This window comes from Limanda limanda, chromosome 1, assembly GCF_963576545.1.
Source record: "Limanda limanda chromosome 1, fLimLim1.1, whole genome shotgun sequence".
NCBI lineage: Eukaryota > Metazoa > Chordata > Actinopteri > Pleuronectiformes > Pleuronectidae > Limanda > Limanda limanda.
The window spans coordinates 19,806,978-19,829,163 of NC_083636.1; the positions used below are offsets into that span (position 1 = coordinate 19,806,978).

The following is a 22,186-nucleotide window of genomic DNA, read 5'->3' on the forward strand; positions in this document are numbered from 1 at the left end:
TGATGAAAACTGATTTGGTGCAGCTGTTTTTTTTCCGTTATCTCTCAGAGAATATTTAATTAGAAAATATGTGTCTGTCGATATTGGACTGGAGTCTGTATTAAGTGTTTTTATTTGAAAGGTCCATAGAGCACACTGGGCTTTATGGAACTCATTTCACCAGTGGAAAACTGTGAGTCAATTCAATTTATCTGTATAGCACCGAATCACAACATGCATTATCTCAAGGTACTTTAGAGAAAAGGTCGAGACCTGACGATGTTTCACAATGAGGAAGGGAAACAGGACGAAAACCGACTGGAGGGCAGCCGTGTGCCTTGGATGGTTAGAGGAGAGAAAATGGGAAGGCAGGAGAAACCTGATCCCCTTTAATTAGAACATTAAACATTACAGCACAAATCTGTTTTTCCTCTGCAGGCCGTTCCTGGTGCTGCCGCCGCTGATGGAGTGGATTCGGGTGGCGGTCGCCCACACCGAGCACCGGCGGAGCTTCTCTGTGGACAGCGACGACGTAAGGCAGGCGGCCCGGCTGCTGCTGCCCGGTGTGGACTGTGAACCCCGGCAGATAAAGTAAGAATAACCTGACACCAAACTGTAAATACAGGGAGTGATTTGACCAGTTTATGATGAGAACATGTCAAATTAAAACCTCAGCCAGCGTTTTCCTTGTTGGTTCAACATAAACCTTCACCCATGAGCCCATTATCTCCGAAATCAGAGCTCAAACTGTGCATCTGTTCAAATCTTCAGGACTGTCTGTATCTATAAATCAGCCGATCTCCTACTAGCTGTAAACGATAGCTGTTTGTTCCATCTGCAGAGCGGAGGATTGTTTCTGTGCCACCAGGAAGTTGGACGCAGCCTCCACCGAGGCCAAGTTCCTGCAGGACCTGGGCTTCAGGATGCTCAACTGCGGGCGGACAGACCTGGTCAAGCAGGCGGTGAACCTGCTGGGGCCTGATGGCATCAACAGCATGAGCGAGCAGGTCTGGCACTAACACACACACACACACACACACACACACACACACACACACACACACACACACACACACACACACACACACACCCTCCTACACATATACTGTACACTGCATTAACACACCTACACAGGCAGGTGGAGAGGAATACACAATGAATTGTACATTTCTAACAAGTATCACCTGGCAACTCGTCCCAGTTCACACACACGCTGGGCACAGACTGCTCCCTGTGAGTCATGCAATGTGATTATTAATATGCCGTGATGCATTTACACTGGTGTCTGAATCTCTAATGTCCATCTTAATTCCATATAGGATTTATATTTCGTATTACTTCTGAGCCTGTCTCTATTCAAGCTGCAGGAAATTATAATTTTCATTATAAATGAATATACAAATATGTTTGTAAAGGGATAAAACTCAGATTTTCCCCTTTAATCTTCTCTCTTTAAAAAAAACGTTATATAACCCTAACCCCCTTCAATGTGTCATTATATGATAATTCGGTGAGACTGATGTAGTTTTAACACAATAAAAAGTGTTTGAAGGCAATTCAGAGATTGATCGTATCTTTGCACTATAGCTTTACTGTAATAACAGAAGAACGTGATCTACTGTTCCATTAGTATCTGATATTGCTCCTGCTCTGAGCTCTGATTGGTTTCCTTTGACCATCGGGTCGATATCTCACTGCCTCTAAGTCATTGGGGATTTTCTGATTTCCCAGCTCATATTGGTTCTTCCTTGCTCTGCTAAGTGGAGGCTAAAAGCTCAGTTTGATTTTTCCGCCGTCAGAAAGATGAGCCTGGTTAAGTTCAATTCAGAACCTATTTGCAGGTCACTCCTGAAATATTCTAAAACCTTGAGATAAGAGGAATTTGTGGATTCAGTCAGATCACTTTAGGGAACAGCCCTGATTCACTTTTCAGTCTTCACACGTCCTCAGTGTAAGAGATTTTATTGACTGATATTTCTCCTCCTCCTCCCTCCACATGTATGAGCAGCCACGGTAACACACTGGCTTTTATCTCCTTGTAAAATAAAAAGCTAAACGGCGCGAGTGGACCAGACGGGAGCGATAAAGTCAAACCTGCTGTTTGTCACCATCACTGAGCGGCGTGATCGTGATCGTCCTCAGGGTCCATTGCCCTTTCAGCTGATTAAATAGATTGGTGTCCAGGAAATGTTTAAAAAGGAATCACCACAAAGGGAATGGCGGTCTTCATCATTTAGGGCGGCGGCAGCGGCGTGCTGGCAGCTCGTCGTAAAAAGACCTTTGTTGAGCGTAACCTCAGATCAGACGTATAATTGAAGTCTGTTTTATGGAGGCTCAGCTGAAACCCTGTGAAATGTGTAGGGTCGTCTTATTAATGTGTAGAAGTTGAGTTCTCTTATACATTTTCTTTTTCTCACTTCGACACTTGAGCGAGGCCGTCGGCGTGCAGCTCGCGGTAGAATGTGCGTGGGCGTGCCGGGCTCAGGAGACCGCTCCGTGCATATGGCGGCCTGCAGAGACGTGAGATGTTAAATCAAGAGTTCCACGGCCCCCTTACGCTGTCGCTCCCCTCGGAAAAGACGCATTTATTCTGAGGCAGTGATTATGTGTAGAGAATCAAAAGTCGCAAGCAACAGCTGTCAATGACTCATGTCCACTTTGTATATAAGTGTATTTCAGTGCATGTCTTTATAAACGGAGCTGAACTTCTGAGTGTCCTTTTTATAAAACTGTGACTTAAATAACATTATATAAAGAGAGACTGAGGGAAAAGAAACGAGAACAGCTGTTGGTGAAGTGCTAATGGACCTTTAGAGCTGATGATGGCTCTTTTCTCTTTTCTCCTCTTTCCTGAACTCTCTCGACATGTTTCCTCCGACTCTCACCGTGTAACCCTCTCCTCCTCCTCCTCCTCCTCCTCCTCCTCCTCCTCCTCCTCCTCCTCCTCCTCCTCCTCCTCCTCCTCCTCCTCCTCCTCCTCCTCCTCTCCTCCTCCTCCTCCTCCCTCCTACAGGGCATGACCCCTCTCATGTACGCCTGCGTCCGCGGCGACGAGGCCATGGTCCAGATGCTGCTGGACGCCGGGGCCGACATCAACAGCGAGGTCAGTGTTTGTCCGTCAGTCCTGCAACAAAGTTGACATTTTTGTATTTTGTTCCATTCTGTTCATTTGACACGTGTTGTTCCTCTGAAAACCATGAACTGGCTGTTTGTTGCTTCCTCTCCCTCCTGCTCTGTTTTTCATCGTCTCACCTGTTCTCCGCATGCTCCCTGTTCTCCTGGCAGCTCATTACATGAAGTGCATTGATAAGCAATAAACATTTGCACGGTAACAGCGGTGGTTTGTGTCTGTGCTGATACAGAATATTACTCCAGCGATATTCCCTCAAGTGCAGCCATGTTACTTAATTACATTTTTTACGCCGTCCAGCAGCAGTTTGCTTTCCGACCACATCAGTAACGCATCAGTGTTGTACGAGATGTGTGCACTTGGTGTAGCGTGCTGCCGCGGGCTGAACTTCATTTGCACAGATTTCTTTAAGTGTGTTGGAGTGAAGCGATGTTTTTAGTAAACCCTGCTTCTGTCTGCTCTGTGACCCGTGTGTGTGTCTGTGCTTCGGCCTCATCGCTCAATAAGAACTTAGGAGAGCAGAACCGCCCGTTGGACTCTCCTCCTCCACAGCAACTCCATCCTGCTTGTGTTTGGTGCTTGTGTGTTGACTCGTAAAAACTAAAGTGCACTGAGTTTGTTTACTGAGAAATCGATAAAGAGACGGAGAATCCACATTTAGATTTGAAGTCTCGATGTTATGAAATCGTTTATCACAACACATGCTGTAAATAAAGATGGACGACGACGCGTCTCCTCTTTCTCCCGTTGAAGCTGCCTCTGTGACCCGATCCCGAAAAATGTATTTGACGTGTACTTTGACTTTTTAGTTCAACCCATGTCCCATCCAATAACATGGAGGTGGCTGGGTTTATGTTCTATACTGCAGGCAGCCACCAGGGGCAATCCAGATGTTTAGGCCTCACTTTTGGGAGCTGTCCATGGAGGTTTTGAAAGTGAAGCCAGTTAATAAGTGACAAATCAAATAAAAGTTTATGTTTTTTAATCTCTAGTTTCAAGTCATTACATTTAGTGAATTATTATCCCATTTAGAGTCTAATAGACTTTTTTTATTGGGGCGTGGATACCGTGTGATTGACGGCTAGTACCGTCCAATGGGTGCAGACCACAGGACTTTAATTAAACCCTTAAAACTCAGTTGTCCAAACAAGTAGAAGCACATCACCCTCAAACATTTGTTAAAATCATACTATTGCTCTGGAGTCTTCATATGTATAAAATTATTCCCGTCAGAGTCTGTTTGTGCAGAAACGAGCTGACGTTAAAAAAAGTAATTAATAATTCATCGTCATCTGCAAACACAGATGTTCGGCACTGGAGCAGAAATGAAAAGTGACACTATAATAAACATATGTTTGAAAGGAGGCTGACATCCACAAACCAGGAGTCGCAGAACAACGTCGGCCTGTACAGCTGTTTAATTTTACTCTGCTGCCGCTTTGTTGATGAGTCAGCACCGCCCCCCCGCAAGTAATTTGTCGGTTGTTGTATTTTCATTCCCCTTTGGAATGAATCGCTGGTGAGAGAGTCAGACAGTCGGAGATCATTCAGACGCACAGTAACTGACTCACGATTAGGTCCAACGCAACATTTTCTCTGAAGCCCAGGAGGAGAAACCTCCCTCTGCCATCCTCCTCTTCCTCTGCTCACACTTCTCCTCCTGCACATACTGCTTCCTCCTCCTCCTCTTCCTCCCTGAGCTGTGAATGTTAACGGCTGTATATAAACAAACATATATATACATATATATCTCTCTCCCTGAACTTCACCTATATGACTTCCCAGGTGCCCACCACAGTAAACAAGCACCCCTCAGTTTATCCTGAAACGCGCCAGGGGACGCCGCTCACTTTCGCTGTGTTGCACGGACACGTCCCTGTCGTGCAGGTAGCTACGTTTCTGACCTGTAACCTTTAACCTGTGGCCCTTCAGAGGATTATAATGATGATGATTATGGTGCAATCATGATAATAACAATATTAATGAAGCCATGTGTCTGTTTGATTTTGATCCTGTTTGTGCAGTAATTGTTTCTTAATGGAGACGACTCCTCTGCAGATTTTTTTTAATTATGTACTTTTTAAAGATGTGTAGATGAGTCACCCTGAGTTTTCACCATAACTGAATCTGAGGCTCGGTCCTGCAGCAGCAGGGAGAAACAGTCCAGAGGCGAAACTGAGCAGAACAAACCTCGGCCAGATGATCCACAGCCATCTCTCTGGGTTTTCTGCTCCCTTTTAATCTATAATACATTCTGTCAGTTACTGTTTGAGCCGACAGCCCCAGGAACAGCGTTGCCTCCAGTATTTTTTCAATTATTAATCTGCACCAACACAATCTTTCAGCTCAACACCAACAAAGACATAAAAACACACACACACAGCTAATGAGGAAGTGTAGACAGGAGCTCGGACAGTCTTTGTGGTGGTCGAGACTTTTCCTGACTCTAACACAACGTCTCTTCCTCTTCTTCGCCTGTTTTCTTCCTCCCTCCTGGTTTGCTCCCCCCCATCCCTCACCACTTCCACAGTTGCTGCTGGATAACAGAGCGAATGTGGAGGGCGCCCTGCAGGATGGGGCTGAGAACTACACGGAGACGCCGCTTCAGCTCGCCGCCGCTGCAGGTGGATTCATCTTATTTGAGTCTTTTTCCTGACTACAAGATCTTTTCTTTTTTGTAAAATTAGCAGTATCTTATATCTTATACCTACATTTTAGAGTCAATATTGTCATTAAACTGTCAAAGCAGAACCAAAGGTTGGTTGTTCATTTGAAATAAAAATGTAGAAGTTCAAACAAGAGTTAAAGAAGTATTTAGATCCTTAATATGAATAAAAGAATACCAACACTACTCTATAACAAGTAAAAGTTCAGGTAACGTATCATCTAAACAACTCCACCACAGTTTTATTTGAGTGTATTCACCCTTTAACTGTGTGTTTTCCCCTCAGGGAACTTTGAGCTGGTGAGTTTGCTTTTGGAAAGAGGGGCCGACCCCATGATTGGGACCATGTGTCGAAACGGCATCTCGTCTGCTCCACTGGGCGACATGAACTCCTACAGCCTGGCAGCAGCACACGGCCACAGGTAACACACACACACGCACACACCGCAGATATATCTATTACCACTGTATCGATCCCTTTACACACTCGGCGCTGCATCAGCCTCCCACAAAAGCCTGCAGCACAAGAGAGGCAGATATCTGAGTTGTGTATCGGACAGCGATAAGAGCCGCCGTCTGCTCAGCGCCACGGACGACTCCGCTCTGACATCATCTCCCTGCAGCCGAGTGAGATGAAGCCCGTCAGGATCCAGGGAGAGCTGCGTGGACGTGGAGACACACGAGCAAAACACGAGCTTTAATAAGATAATCAATGACAGCATGATGGTGGTGGTGATGCTGCAGTGTTTTGGGAGCTGGTTCAAATTGGTTGAGAGATTGATGGAAGGGATTTTTATAGGAAGTGATCGTCCGGAGGCTTGGGTGCAGTTAAAAGGCAGAAAAGGATGAAGACAGTATTGTTGCTTTACTAGAGTTGGAATGATTTATTGGTAAAAATCAACTGTTGATGTTGGCCATTTATTTTACAGTTTAGAAAATGAAGCAAATATGTGCATTTCACTCCAGTTCTATGTATTTTGCTGTATTTGTGTTTTCTTTTAAGTTAATTACAATGAAGTTTATGATTAAATGATAAAATATGAAGCCCCAATTACATATCTTCGTCATAAAGATTCGAGAACAACTTCTTATGAATCACTGGACCCTTTTTCATTTTAAATATATATCGACCGATGTATTGCTATCTGCATCTGCCCCAGAAATCCTCCAGATATAAAGTTCTAAGGTTTATATTATGACTGTGCAGAGCGGTGACTCAGGTTCAGAGTTTGCGGTTGTGCTTCATTAAGTGCATGAGGACTTTGTGAGTGTCATCAGAGCTGAGTGGGCTTAATGTGGAGTTAACGCAGTATGTGTAGGTCTAATTTTCTGCTCTGTGATCATCCACCTCACAGCTTTTCTACTGCTTCTTACCTCAGGCTCATTCGATGTGTTTTTCAGTTCCTCCCCACAGATTTACTTCCTTCCCCTCAGCTTCTAAACAATCTGTTATTCTAGCTCACCGCTCTCCTCTAATCTCCGTCAGCGTCTTGATCTTCTCCCGTCTTCCCCTCCTTCCAGGAATGTCTTTCGGAAGCTGCTGTCCCAGTCGGAGAAGGACAAGGGGGACGTGCTGTCCCTGGAGGAGATCCTGGCCGAGGGTTCGGATCCTGGGGAGAAGAGGTTGGCTCTGCAGGCCAACAGCGGCAGCGGGACCCTGCGAACAGGAAAGGCCAAACTGAGAGCCCTGAGAGAGGCCATGTACCATAGTGCAGAGCACGGCCATGTGGACATCACCATAGACATCCGCAGCTTAGGTCAGATTTACTAATGCATGCTTCACTGGCACACATGCTCTCTGCTGCCTCCAGCTGTCCTGGAGATGATGCTCATGCTGTGCCTGTCCTGTCCCGTCCTGTCCTGTCCTGTCCTTCGCTTACCCGTAGCACCTCTCATCCATAAGAACCCGCCTCAGAAACAGGATTTTTTATATCTGAGGTGTGAGCCTGATGTTGAAACGTGTCCTGAAGCTCATCTTGTAGATGACGCCGTCATCGGCTCTCACCCCCCCGACACCTTCCAGCTCATTGTGCACGAGACCTTTGGTGGCGGTTGATCTGGACAATCTCAAAACAAGGTCATGTTGTTCTTGAGTGCAGATAAAGATGGACAAATGCAAACGCAAACTAGTGACATCATTTGTGCAGTAAAAAAAAACTAATTCAAGTGTCTTCTTCTCACCACAAAGCTCCAGAACAGTTACTTTACTTGTGGTGAGATTGTTTTTATCAACCACCGCCTCCAAGGTCGAGAGTCGCTCTTTTAATCTCCGCTGTCGGAATTTAAAATGTCGGAAAAGTAGTGACAGATGAGCATCGAACTGTCGCAGGTGACGTCTTGAAATTGCTTATTTCTTCCCAGCTACACTGTGAAGATGTAAAACATAAAAATCCTCACACGGGCCCATGTTTGCTTGATGAGTGATGTTTCCGATGGAGTTTCCACTCAGTTAATGATCCGGTGTTTTCCGAGGTGCTGTTGATGCGGAGCTTTCACTGTCATGTCATGATTTACGATTCTTTCCTGCTCTCATCACATCGATGCTGAACCTTGAAGTAATTTTCTTTTCAGAGGACATCTTTCAATCGAAGTGCTGGTTTTTATTTCTCCACTAATCTAAACACTCCCCGGAGGAAACGGCCCTTCAACTCGCACTAACACCATGAAGTGATGGAAACATGGTCGACTCTCTCCCCCCAACCCCCCCTTGACACCCCTCAGTCTGTCGTTGCTCTTCTAGAAGTGTCATATTTACCGTGTGTGTGTGGTTGTGTTCCCAGGCGTTCCCTGGACGCTGCACACCTGGCTCGAGTCCCTGCGCACCTGCTTCGTCCAGCACCGCCGGCCACTGATCCAGGGCCTGCTCAAAGACTTCAGCTGCATCCAGGAGGACGAGTACACGGAGGAGCTGATCACACACGGCCTGCCGCTCATGTTCCAGATCCTCCGCACCAGCAAGGTCACCGGGGCTTTCCGTCACGTGCATGTCAACAAAACGCTCGTTAGAGAAACATCAGACAAAGTGTGCCTTGTTTTTTGGGGGGAATGCAAAGTAACCTGTGACATTTACTCTCATAGCTGCATCTATTTATCTGCAAAAACCACATTATCATACATTTGCATCTTGTCCCAAATAACAACTGAGGCCGGAAAAGTACAATCTAAAGTTTGCGTTGTGTTTTGTGTGTTTGCAGAACGAGGTGATTAGCCAGCAGCTGTCGGTTATTTTCACCCAGTGTTACGGGCCCTTCCCCATCCCCAAGCTGACGGAGATCAAGAGGAAACAGACCTCGCGCTTAGGTGAGAGAGCGAGGAGGTAAAAATAGTGTCTCTGTGTGTTTCTGTGATTTCTGCATCAAATGCAGCTGAGTGACAGCAGCGTGAAGAGGAAGACGCCAGGGGGAGACACTTTGTTTTGTAGGGGAGTGGATTCGTCTCTAACTTTAGGTCAGAGATCACATGTCAATCAAACTGTGCTTAATACTTGGAAACAACTTGTTCTTCACTGAGGCTTGTTTTTCTATAAACTGTCTATAGGTTGAGTCACTTTTGTAATAAATCATTTGGTGCTCGGGAGCCGTTGGCAGCCGCCGGGCGAGGTCGTGCCAAGATGTGATCTTCCACCAGGAAGGGAAAAGTCACAAAGTCGTTTTCAGAGACATTATTTTATCAACTTGATTCTACGTGGGTTTTTTAGAGGAACTGTTTATTACACAAATCTCAAATTACAGAAACAACTCATCACCTCCTTTGTTTGGATTCACAAAAGATCCCAGATTCCAAACATGGTTGATTATCTCTCCGCTCCACAGATGTTTTCCTTTCTCCTGCATCTGTTTGTTTGTCTGTTAGTTATCAGCAACTGACCTCAACATGTAGTGTGGTGATACTGGGACCAGTCAACCTTAAGGGAAGATACTCGCTCTGCAAATAATGTATATTTCCTTATGCAGAGCCCATATAAAAGCATATTAATATTAATGCTTAACATTCATTTCAGTTCTCTTCCATGTATCAAAAGTTACCACTTCAATAATTAAAAGCCCATTGAGTTTTAATCAGGGACATTTTAATTTTGCAATTCTTACGATTGTTTTCCACATAAAGTAAAAACCATTAAATAAATGAACACAGAATTGATGATCTTTGTATCAAGTGTCATCAATGTGGTGATTTATCACTGTAACCATGGTGATAAAAGCTTATTTAAAGTTGAGACGCCATAAACATTTTTATATTTTTATATTTTTCCTCTTTGACCCAGTGACAGTGCTGCAGCGCCACCTAGTGTTCAGTTATTCAAATGAATAGAATAAACTTGCAAATGGTTTGTTGTGGTTTTGTTTTTGTTTGAGGACAAATGTCGATGTCTCAGTAATTCATCAGAAGAAACATCTTCAGAAGCAGATTAGAGTTGAACACATGAAAAGAGAATTGTGTTTTGATGGAGCGGCGCTGAAAGATCTGTGATGAGTCGTCCTCTGAGTAATGAACGACCATGATGATTTAAATAATGATTAATCTTTTTTTTTCAGACCCTCTCTTCCTGAACAACAAGGACATCTCTGACGTCACGTTCCTGGTGGAGGGGAAACCGTTTTATGCACATAAAGTTTTGCTGTTTACAGCTTCAGCCAGGTAAAAGAAATAATAATAATAATACGATTTCACTGTCTTCTTTCTATTTTTCTTTTGCTCAAACACGTGATATTGAAATACACAAACAGCTGTGACGTATCCACGACTTCCTCCGTCTCCTCCAGGTTCAAGTTGCTGCTTCAGAACCGACCAGCAGCAGAAAACACCTGTATTGAGATCAGTCACGTCAAGTACAACATATTTCACGTAAGACGTTTATCATCTTTATGTTAAAACCAAAAACCAGCCTTATAATGATATTGATAGATATTTGAAGCCAAAACCGAATATCTATTGATAAATAATGTTTTTTTTCTTTTAGTCTCAAATCAGTGGATGTGTAGAAATGGACTAGAAGTGATATAAGCGGTGTAAACAGAATATAAAAGGAAAAATGTTTCAATATAAAATCCCCATTAGAAACTGACTGTGGTCCGATGTGTTGTGTTTCAGCTGGTGATGCAGTATCTGTACTGCGGAGGCACTGAGTCGCTGCACATACGCAACACTGAAGTCATGGAGGTAAGTCGTCACCGAGCCCCGGAGCCGGAGTTAAACATTTTCTAATCCGCGGCGCTGAGCCTCATTCTGTGCGGATGATCTGTTCCCTGGCAGCTCCTGTCTGCAGCCAAGTTCTTCCAACTAGAGGGCCTTCAGAGACACTGTGAGATCATCTGCTCCAAGAACATCACCACGGAAACCTGTGTGGACCTCTACAAGCACGCCAAGGTGGGGGGTCCTTGTCAGGGGGGAGCGGCACTTTCTTTTGCTCTGTTTTCTCCTGTTTTTCAAATGTCTTTGTTTGTTTCACTTCGGAATTAATTATCACTTTTAAATGGGGATTTGTTTTCTTGTTGTTTTGACCTCGGACCTCCTGAGCTACAGTTTATGTTTTAACACTTACATTTCAATTTAGATTTCAGACTTTGGTTTTGATCAAATGCCACAAAGTCTTAATGCGAAGTGTCTTTAATCAATCCTTCAAACAATGATCCTAACTCTCCTCCTGTTTTCCGTCCCAGTTCCTTGGCGCGTCTGAGCTGACGGCTTTCATCGAGGGCTATTTCCTGAAGAACATGGTGCTGCTGATCGAGCTCGACGCCTTCAAGCAGCTCCTGTACGAGCCTCCTCCGGCCGAGAGCCCCGTGTCCAGCCCCGGCATCTGCTCCGACATCCTCCTGGACCTGGAGAAGACTCTGGCCACGCGCATCCACTCCATCCACCTCTCCACCTCCAAGGGCTCGGTGGTGTGACGCCGTCCTCACCGGGGGCCTTTCCCATCCGGATGCAGCATCCATGTAACGCCACCGTTAACACACTGTCACCCCGTCCACCTGCCCTGGCCCCGCTGATGAGGAGGAGGAGGAGGAAGAGGAGGAGGAGGAGGAGGAGGAGGAGGAGGAGGAGGAGGAGGAGGAGGAGGAGGAGGAGGAGGAGGAGGAGGAGGAGTTTTTCTATGTCAGGGATTCCCTTTAATTCTGCCTGTTGCAGCTAACTGAAGTTAAACGAGACAAAATTCAGAGGGAGAACTTTCTCACTCGTCGTCCCACTGCTCCCACATCACCTCTCATTCAGTCCAAAAAACTGAAAATAATTACAACAAATAAAGAAACACATACACAACCCAACAGTATAACTTAGACCAAACCACGATTATACAACTTTCTATCGTATTTCACTTAGAAAACATGCATGAAATACAGACTATTTACTTTTTTAGTTAGTTTTTGCTTAAAGAAAAAGGTAGAGTAGAATCTAAACTCAACACAAGCAGCTTTCTCTCGTCGTCTCTATCAGGAGACTTTGGTTTACAGATGTCATCTCTTCATGGAAGTGGATGCCGTCGCCGTTTGAAGTTTCACACAACCCAACACATGAACATAATCCCGAGTATACACCCGATTTTAAAAAGTGATTAGTAGCAATGCCAGCAGGTACAGATTCTTAGGTGGACGTTTCCTTTCTGTCTCCTCTGTGTTGGCGTCTCACTGTGTTATATCGACTGTGTGCAGAGGCCAAACCAATCACACCAACTTCCACCGTCCGTGGCCGACGCCGCCGCGCCGACCTGACGAGAGGCGGCCGGGCTCAGTGAAGAACCTATGCTTGAAACACGGACGTCCACCTGGGAAAGGAACTTGTGATAGACCACCACGAACACACTGTCATCTTGGGTTATTTTATTGCATGACACCTCCCCGAACTGAGCTGCTTGAAAAAGTGTGTGGGGGGGGGGGGGCTGCTTGTTGAACTTTCCATCCACTGCAGGACAGACGGGACTGAGGAGGATGGAAGAGGGACTTTTGATCGGTAGGGAATTTTCCCCTCTCCCAGCAAAGTGTAAATACGTCCTGAACGTCATCGTGCTGGTTGTTTTTGTTATTTTCCTTTTTTTTGTAAACTGATGTACAGTATCCTCCTCCACCCGCTCGGCCGCTGACAACCGGTCTCATTGAATTGAATGTTGCTCCCCGGACAGTTTGTTCCTGCTGTGTGTGTGTGTGTGTGTGTCTCTGTTTATGCAAAGTTGCATGTTTAATCTGTTTCAGTACGACTCCTGCTGAGTTGCTCTGTAGCTGTGCTCTGTGTGTAGACGGGTCGGAGCTGAAGTTCAGTCACAGGACGTTCCCTTTATTTCATTTTCAGATTTTTCCACCACATTCCACACGATCAGGGTCAATCAGGCGATGCATTCGTCTTTTGTTGTTTTTTGACTTTTCATCCTCATCTTCTCAGTAACATCAGCACTGAATTTATTAGTAGACTGTGTTTTATGACAGATGTATTTCTATCCACTTGTTTTTCTGGTCACGCCAGAAACTTTTGCGAAAAAACAGTTGGAAAATAAGAAGTGAAAACAAGTTCATGGTGAAGAGCAGGAAGCAGGTGATTTAAATGTCCTCTGAAACGGCAGCAGATGAAAACATCGCATCACAGTTGGTGGAAGAAACGAGTGTTGATCCGCATTTTCTTTTGCTTCATTTCTGAAAATGTATTTAAGATTTGTTATAAATTCAGATGAAGTTCAACAGCTCGGAATGGAACTAAATCATTAGTGTGAAACATGAACTGCTGCGTAAGAAAACATCTGTTTCTGATTGAATATCGAAAGTTTGTTCTATGTTCTAAACTAAAAACCTGACTAAGACTGAGGAGGAAGAAATACCTAACTACTGATGTGAAAGTTCTGTTTTGTGCCGTATATATTGAAGGTGGAAGCTGAAGATTAACACAATATGAAGCTTTAAATAATTAGCATTTTGCTTCTGAATCAAATCCACATGAATTTGTTGACTGTGGCAAAAAAACATTATTCCCTGATTTCAACAACAAAACCTTGTGAGTTAACCACAGATCCGGCTGGTTTCCAACAGGCGGTCACACAGTCACTTACACTTACAGGATTTTAAGAGTTTCTGGAAGAGTCACATGTTTGTGTGTTCAGCAGAATTGAGAATATGTGTGTGAAGACGGAAAGGAAGGGAAATAATTAATTCTTAGGCTAAAGAAAGGGAAACTAGATATCAGACACCTGAACCAGTTACTGCATCAATAACTGAAACTAAAGGAAATGGTAGATTGTTTTTTATGTCAGTTATTGATCTGGTGATTGCTCCACATGTTGTGAGATCGTTTCCTCTTTCTGTAGCTTCAGTTCAAAGTTGTTATTTGTATTAATTTGATTCCATAAAGAAAATTTGCATGGTTTCCATCAGCTCTCGATGCAAAGTGTCCTCGTACCTCGTGGTGGATGTTTCTACATGAACCTGATTTCACATTCAGATAAATTGCAAAACTTTAGGCTTCAAATGTTGTAGCACACTCCAAAAGAAAAACCTACTCAAATATTTGTTTTGGACCGAAAACCATGAGAAACGCCAAGGCACATACAAGTTGGTTTAAAGTTCTGTAAATAGTTACAGAAAATGAAATATATATATATATATATATATATTATCCTACAACTTTATTTTCTTACCTACATGCATAGCACTATATATTTTATTTTACATTCCACAGCTATTTTGTTTTACAAAAGAGAAAACAGATGATATAAAAAGAGGCTTTAAAGTTTTGAAATTAAGCAATATTTCCATCGGATTGTATTATTTTGACGAATATGTCACATGGATATGGAGCTACAGTATAAATGTGAATCAAAAGACACACAACAGACAAATGAGTGACTGAGAACAACTGAATATACTATGTTTTGTTTATATTGTGTGAAATTAAATTGTCTATTTGCTTTTAAATGTATTTCAGCCAATTTAAGAGAATAGAACTTTTTCCCCGAGAGAGCGTTAACGAAGCAGATAAGTTATTAACTGGACTTAAATCACTCTCGCACCATACTTGGCTTTTTGTTGACTCATCCCACACATGCCCCTGTCATTTAAAACGGATGATTTAAATGTGCAATGTGACCTAAAGATGCAAAACCAGGGTAACAAGGTTCATAATGATGTCAAGCACTCTGTGTGCCAGTCTCACTTTGTAGCCTCACAATCGAAAGCATTCGTTTTTCAGACGTGAGCTTCAGTTCGAGTCGTGTTGTGACGACAGCTGGATCCGGCTATAACGTTTTAACAAAAGATGTTTCTATGAGTCTCAATGTTTGCGTCCTTAGCAGAAGACTAACTTTAGCTTGCCCCTGCTCTGGAGCTTCTGATCCAGCCCCGGGGTCACAGCTGTACCCGTCGGTTCGCATGGCTCTTCATGTTCGGTGTTGTCCAGAATGTGCTCTGTTCACCAGCTTTGTCCAAATGAGACTCTCTCTCCTCCGGTCGTCGGAGAGTTTTCTTTGCCTGCGTATTTGCTCCTGGTGATAAACAACATTTCTCCAATAGAAGCAGTGGAAACATGCATGGGACGTTCACTAGGTTTCTGGTCCACAAGGAGGTGTGGGGGGGGGGGACTTTTGCAAATTTTCTTTTATTCTTTTTTTTCCCTTTTGATGAGAACATGTATATTGTACAAAGTATGTATATGGAATATAAATTATACATGGTGTGAGGAGCAGGGATGTGGTGGAGTATAACAACAAACAGGAATGTTACACTCGTGCTACGGTTTCTGTCGTTCCATGACATGCTTTTGTGGACAGCTAATAAACGACCACAGTTAAAAAGGATTCGTGCAGGATTTCTTATCGTGTGTGTGTTAGATGTTCATAATGTTTCAATTATTGCTGTTAGACTTTATACAGATACAGGTTCATGGCGCCCAGGAGGATGAAGCCTGATGAAGTTGTGGATCCTCAGCTGGTAAGTTTTTCAATTCACCTCATTTAAGGTGAAGACAACATAGTTAAAACAATCAATTCATCAACAAGTCAATCAGCGTTAGCAGAGTTTTTAAATCTGCAACAATAATGTTTATTTATAAACTGTTAAAGGTATATTTAAGTAGAAATTACAGAATAATAAACTTAAAATGTAAAAATTTACTTTTGTTCTGGGCAAAACAAATTATGGAAAAATTATCTTATTTATTATTATCTTATATCTATTGTTATCTTGTTTTATCTTATCTTATATTATCTATTCTTATCTTGTTTTACCTTATCTTTTATTATCTATTGTTATCTTGTTTTATCTTATCTTATATTATCTCTTCTTATCTTATCTTATCTAAAATATTGACTTGAATTTAATGTTTTGAGTCAGTACCACAAACGGCCTCTGTGGGGCAGTAAACACCAAGACCACTTGATGTGAGTCTGACACATCTCAGAAGAAGAAGAAGCATCTTCCCGTAACAGGAAGTCATGAAGTTGTTAAACTTCCTCAACGGAAGTCTTTTCCGGAGGAAAATGGAGGAAAGCCCTTGAGTCCTCGGGTCGTGTGCGGAGATTCGAACCCGCGACCCGCGGCAGCAGCGTCCTCCACATCGCACGGTTGAACCTCCACGGCCGCTACGCATGCGCAGTGCGAGCAGTAGATCACCGAGCCGCCCTTCCTCCTCCTCCTCCTCGTCCCCGCCAACAAGCACCGCAGGGTCGAGCGGACATCGACTCTCAACACCCCCGAGTTCCTCCCCGAGTCCCTTCCCCTCTTCCCGGGGTCGCGATGGAAAGTCCCCGCTGCTGCGAACACGGTGAGCCGGAGATAATCCAGATTAATAATCCCTGCGGCGAGTTACGGGCTTTTCCGTGGGGTTGTGTGCGCACGATTTGGAACATGGCGTACCCCGCTCTGACATGGCGGTGTCTTTGTGCTGCGGTGCTAAAAGCTAAGCTAGTTAGCACAACAGTGGGGGTTTGGTTAATATTATCAGATCCCAGATGTGTTCGGTTGAGCTGCAGGTTGTTGTGATCGAATCCCGGGAGAGGATGTTAGCATCGGGATTAGCATGTTAGCGGCTAACAGGTGATGCGTCTGAGGACTTCAAGGAGCTACAGGCTAAAAACAAATCACCAACCGGCTCCTGCCTGGAAGTCGGTCCGGCGTTTAAATAAACACACAGCAACGCATCATCTTAAATAAAAATCATAAAAGACACAAATCATTCTTTAAAGAAGTGCATCGTCTTTATTTTTAACTGACAACTTGTGAGTGCAGCTGCAGATGTGTGTCCCCCACTTTGTTAAAGTGCTCGTAATAACAACACAGCCGCGAGTCCCTGAAGGCATCAGGCTGTGGTGAAGTTGGTTCTGCCCAAAACAAAAAAGCTTTTTTTTGCAAATGTTCCCAAATACATCAATTAAATCCCTGTTTTCATGTCGCTGTTGTTTCACATTAGCTGGCGCATGGTCCAGAATACATGTGGGTTCAATTAAAGGTCCAGTGTGTAAGATTGAGGTGAAAGGATCTATTGGCAATAATAAAATAATCCTAGTGATGTTTTCACTTGTGTGTAATCATCTAAATTGTACACATAGATGTTTTCTTTACCCTAGAATAAGCCCTTTAAATTGACATACTTAATATTTACATGAGGAGCGGGTCGTTTTTTACAGTAGCCCAAACTGGACAAACACCTTTTGAGATGTTATGACAACTGAAGCTGCCACAGGTTCTCTGTCATGTTTGGAAGGGGGTGGGGGGTCAGGGGTATTCAGCTACACATGCAACGTCACCACTAGATGTCACTAAATTCTACACACTGAACCTTTAAGGTACCACGGGGTCATGTAATTCTCGGAGCATACGTTTAAAAGCAGTTGTTGGTTTGAAGTATTTTTAAATCACCTGTCACAGTCCAATCTTAATACGTGAAAAGCATCAAATCCTCATCGTTGAGCTGCTTGAAATATTTCATATTTTGCTGCTATGCTTTAAACAACTAAAACTATTCATTATTAGACTTTGAAAACAGATGCCAATTATCAACTTGTTATCTAATTGGCACATATTGAAGGTTGTGCTCATGATCGTGCTGTGACATGTTTTCCAGACCAGCCTCTCCTGCTGCCGTCTCTGCGGCTCTTCATCCCGTCGCTGCGCCTGGTGTCTGCCGCCATGTGGCAGGTCGTCCAGAGGGGAAGCGTGCACGACTACGGGATGGTGGAGGAGTTCGTCAGCACCGTCACGGAAATCGTCCCCGATCTGTTGAACGCGGATCAGAAGGCTCAGCTCCTCCTGGGACTCAGAGCGCGGGTAAGACCGTTTCTGTGAAAACACATCGTCGTTAATTCAAGCCTATTCTCAGTTCTTTTTTACATGGAGGTGAAATCCTATGTTGCAGGTGGTTCTTGAATTGTGTCAAACTGAGGAGATCATCGACAGAGAAACCATCGAGCTGCACCTGGAACGGATCAAGACCCTCGTGTCCACGTGGGCGGCGCAGGTTAGGTTGTGAACATGCAACATACAGATCTGCAGAGTGGTTGTGTTATAAATCCAATGTTTAAAATGGTGTGTCTTTGTTGTTGTTGCAGCCATGTTTTGCAGCGGTGGAGTTTCCAGAATCAAACTTTGTGGATCAAGTTGAACTGTTTTTGAAAGACCCTGAAGAGAGAGAGAAGTTTTTCCAGGTTTGTTAAATCCTGTATTTGTACAACATAATCCCATACCTGCATATTATATGTATGTTCTGTGACTTTAAACATTATTGTCTCTCCAGGATGTTTTCCCCACGGACTTTGGGCCTGAGTATGACAGCGCCCTGCAGGTGCTGATGCTGGATTTCCTGTCAAGACTGGAGAAGCTTCTTCCGGTACCAGACATCCAGCAGGTACTGTACAGTAACCAGCAAAAACACACATTAGAGGTATAAAGGGTAAACTGATTGTAGGCAGGCAGAGTTATAACCCTGACTGAACCCTTAGATAGACGAAGCACAGCATGTCCTCTACACGTTTGACCTTCTCTGTGTCCTCTGCAGACTGCGTCCATGCTCTGTGCCGTCCCGTCGGCCCTGGAGGAGTGTGTCCACTCAGTTCCTGACCTGCAGCACCTGAAGACTGTTCTCCTTTACCACACGACTCTTGGACATTTCGACTTCTCTGGTAAGTCTCGTCTTGGTATCATGTCCGTAACATTAAAAACAAATTCACTATCAGTCTTCTGGGAATTGGAACTGGGGAGATGCTCAAATTGCAAAATAACTTTCTATTGTGTTTAAAAGTGACTAAAGACCTGTTTACTAATGAGCATGCAAAAATAAAAGATGTGAATTTATTTTCTGTTCCGAGCTGCAGCCACAAAGCTAATGTGATTCCTCTTTTTCCCCCACAGAAGAAACTCAGACCATTCCATCTTCCTTTGGGAACTGCATCCTCTCCTCGCTGTCCCTGCCTCAGCTGGAGAAGGTGATCATCGACGCCGACCAAATCCAGCTGCAGCCTTCGTCCGAGCAGATGCAGGGCTGTGTGACCGTCCAGGTGGAGGGTGAGACTGTGACTCTGTTGGACTACATACACATTGAACAGCCGTCGGGTTTGGTGGAGACTGACGATCTGGAGGAAAATGACTTGAATGAGGAGGACATGATGTCTGGAGACGCGATGGAGGACGAAGACGACATCGGTGACACTTTAAAACCAGCAGCTTTTCAACCTCTGAAACAAAGCAAACGGCTGCAGTTAAAGAGAAAAGCTTTAAAAGACAAAGACTCCGCGGCGGCAAAGAGGCAAAGAAAAAAATACTCCAGCGATAAGACGTGTCCCGTGTGCAATAAGATTTTCCTCCGAGCCGCGGCCATGAGACGGCACCAGGAAATTCACTCCACTAACCGGGATCTCAGGTACAAGTGCGCCAACTGTGACAAGCGATTCAGGGACCACTACGACATGAACCGACACAACATGCGCGTCCACGAGAAGGACGACATGGGCGTGAATCTCCCAGAAGACGACCCGGAGGAACCGTGCACCTCTGAGATGTCGGAAAACAAAAACTGCTCGCTGTGTGGGAAGTACTTCGCCCGCCACGTCGACATGGAGCGACACATGAATTCCCACTCGGAGGACCGCCCGTATAAATGTTGCTACTGCGAGAAGAAATTCAAGAATCCTTACGTGTTGAAGAGACACCAGAAGGAGATCTGTAAGAGCAGGGAGCTGAAAAAGACAAAGAGGAAAGAGGCGCAGCAGCCGAACCCGCCGACGCCGCCTCCGGACGGGTCCACGGAGAGTAAGATCTGTCCCATCTGCAGCCGGGTCTTACCGTGCACGGCAGACATCGCAAAGCATCTGCGCTCGCACTCGGAGGAGCGTCCTTTCATCTGCATCACTTGCGAGAAGGGCTTCAAGTACAAGGACACGCTGAAGAAGCATCAGATCATCCACGGCCACGACGGGATCAGGGAGGAGCAGAGCAAGTCGGTGGAGCAGATTTTGGCAGAAGCAGACACTCAGGCGTGTGATGATAATTGCGGCCTCGATAGAAAACAAAGTCTTCTAGGTTTATCAGGAGATGTTTCTGAGGAGTCTCCTTCAGCACCGAAGGAAAAAGTCACCAAAAAGGCCCTGAAGGTGTGTCCTGTGTGTTCCAGGGCGTTCGACAGCATAAAAACCCTGAACAGGCACATTCAGTGTCACACTGACGACCGGCCGTATCATTGCGTTCACTGCAAGAAGCGTTTCAAACACATGCACGGGCTGAAGAGACACCAGATCTACGCCATCTGCCACAAGAAGATCAACAGGTTCCTGTGGAAGAAGGAGCCGAGGGCGGGGTCAAGCCAGAGCGACGCCGTCGGCACCGACCCCCCCCAGGGACCCCCGCTGAAGATCCCCGTGTGGTGTTCCAACTGCGGCAAGCACTTTGAGTTCCTGTCCGCCCTGAAGGAGCACCAGGAGAACGTGTGCAAGGTGGACGTGAGGGACGTCATGAAGTGCAACGAGTGCGGGAAAGACTTCAACAGCATGACCATGCTGAAGGTGCACCAGAGGATTCACGACCCGCTCTACTGCAACGAGTGCGGCAAGATACTCGCCAACGAGCCGGCGTTCGAGCGGCACAAGCTGATGCACCGGCCGATGCAGTGCACGATGTGCGACAAGACTTTCACTCTGCTGAGGCGCCTGAGGGAGCATTACGAGAAGCAGCACAACTTCACGGGCCCGTACCCCTGCGCACAATGTGACAAGACCTTCATCCAGCTGCCCTACCTCGCCATCCACCAGAGGATCCACAAAGGAGAGTTCCCTTACATCTGTACCCTGTGTCCGGAGAAGTTCAGGTCCTCCAACTGTCTCACGGTTCACCAGAGGAAACACACCGGGGAGAAGCCCTTCCTGTGTTGGCAGTGTGGGAAGTGTTACCGCTCGGCCTCAGAGCTCACGGTCCACATGGGGACGCACTCGGAGGAGAGGCCCTGGGCCTGCGCGCAGTGCGACATGGCGTACCGCACCAAGCTGCAGCTGACCAACCACGTGGAGCAGGTCCACATGGGCGTGCGCTATCCCTGCAACAGCTGCGGGAAGCAGTTCATGAAGGAGACGTCGCTGAAGAGGCACGAGCTCATCCACACGGGCGAGAGGCCTCACCAGTGCACCGTGTGCGGGAAGACCTTCCTGACCGCCAACGAGCTGCGGCTGCACAACCGCTATCACACCGGGGAGCGGCCGTACAAGTGCGAGGTGTGCGGCAAAGCCTTCATCCAGTCGGGGTATCTGAAGTCACACATGCGCATCCACACCGGGGAGAAGCCGTTCAAGTGCGACCTGTGTAACAAAGGCTTCAGGTTGTCGTATCACATGAAGAAACACAGGCGGACTCACACCGGGAAGCCGAAGAGCTACATGTGCGAGGAGTGTGGGATCGCGTTCCTCCAGAAAAAATCCCTCTGGGAACATTCGCTCACTCACACCGTGAAAATGGAATCTGCGTTCACAGAGGAAGTGAGGATTGAGTTTCAGTAGAAATTTGATGAGTTTTTTATACAATGTTCAGAGAACAAACCAAAAAAACACTTATTTCTTGGGTCTTTATTCCTCCTTTGTTATTTGATCTTGACCAAATTATAAGTTGTTTTTTTTCCTTGTTACAAAAACTGATGATTCACATATACTGTGAAACATTGATGAACTTTAAATATATAATTTCTGCTTACTTTGATTTTGAAATAAATCAAACTTGAATGTGTAATTCTCACTCCCTTCATTTTATAAATATAAATCTCTGTAACGACAAAAGTAACTGAAGTAGTTTTTGTGTCAGGATTTTCTTCCTTTCTGTTTGTATCATTTTAAATATTATATTTGTGGGCATTCAACTTCCCTCTGGGCTTCAGGAATATAAAATAAATTAATGATGAAATTGCAAGAAGAACTTTGTTTTTATCTTATTCATCTTTGTCCCCAAGGTGACATCTTTCTATTTTTC

At 45.0% G+C, this 22,186-nt stretch overlaps 2 protein-coding genes across 2 annotated transcripts in view; both read left to right on the top strand.

Annotated features, from left to right (window-relative positions):
* btbd11a (BTB (POZ) domain containing 11a) overlaps window positions 1-11,757 on the top strand; it is a 110,226-nt gene extending 98,469 nt beyond the window's left edge. The window contains exons 4-17 of the mRNA XM_061069221.1: window positions 418-570; window positions 821-986; window positions 2,993-3,082; window positions 4,895-4,996; window positions 5,640-5,733; window positions 6,061-6,196; window positions 7,296-7,531; window positions 8,555-8,733; window positions 8,969-9,074; window positions 10,310-10,412; window positions 10,538-10,619; window positions 10,866-10,934; window positions 11,028-11,141; window positions 11,435-11,757. Of these exons, the coding sequence (XP_060925204.1) occupies window positions 418-570; window positions 821-986; window positions 2,993-3,082; window positions 4,895-4,996; window positions 5,640-5,733; window positions 6,061-6,196; window positions 7,296-7,531; window positions 8,555-8,733; window positions 8,969-9,074; window positions 10,310-10,412; window positions 10,538-10,619; window positions 10,866-10,934; window positions 11,028-11,141; window positions 11,435-11,665 (1,861 nt within the window). The 3' untranslated portion in view covers window positions 11,666-11,757. The remainder of the gene's footprint in view (window positions 1-417; window positions 571-820; window positions 987-2,992; window positions 3,083-4,894; window positions 4,997-5,639; window positions 5,734-6,060; window positions 6,197-7,295; window positions 7,532-8,554; window positions 8,734-8,968; window positions 9,075-10,309; window positions 10,413-10,537; window positions 10,620-10,865; window positions 10,935-11,027; window positions 11,142-11,434) is intronic.
* A 3,089-nt stretch (window positions 11,758-14,846) lies between these two features.
* On the top strand, window positions 14,847-22,090 carry LOC132998071 (zinc finger protein 11-like). Its single transcript, XM_061067598.1, has 8 exons — window positions 14,847-14,859; window positions 16,212-16,511; window positions 17,811-18,013; window positions 18,102-18,203; window positions 18,295-18,390; window positions 18,480-18,590; window positions 18,741-18,864; window positions 19,094-22,090. The coding sequence occupies exons 1-8, from the start codon at window positions 14,847-14,849 to the stop codon at window positions 21,721-21,723; spliced, it is 3,579 nt and encodes a 1,192-aa protein (XP_060923581.1). The 3' UTR covers window positions 21,724-22,090.
* The last annotated feature ends 96 nt before the right edge of the window (window positions 22,091-22,186 follow it).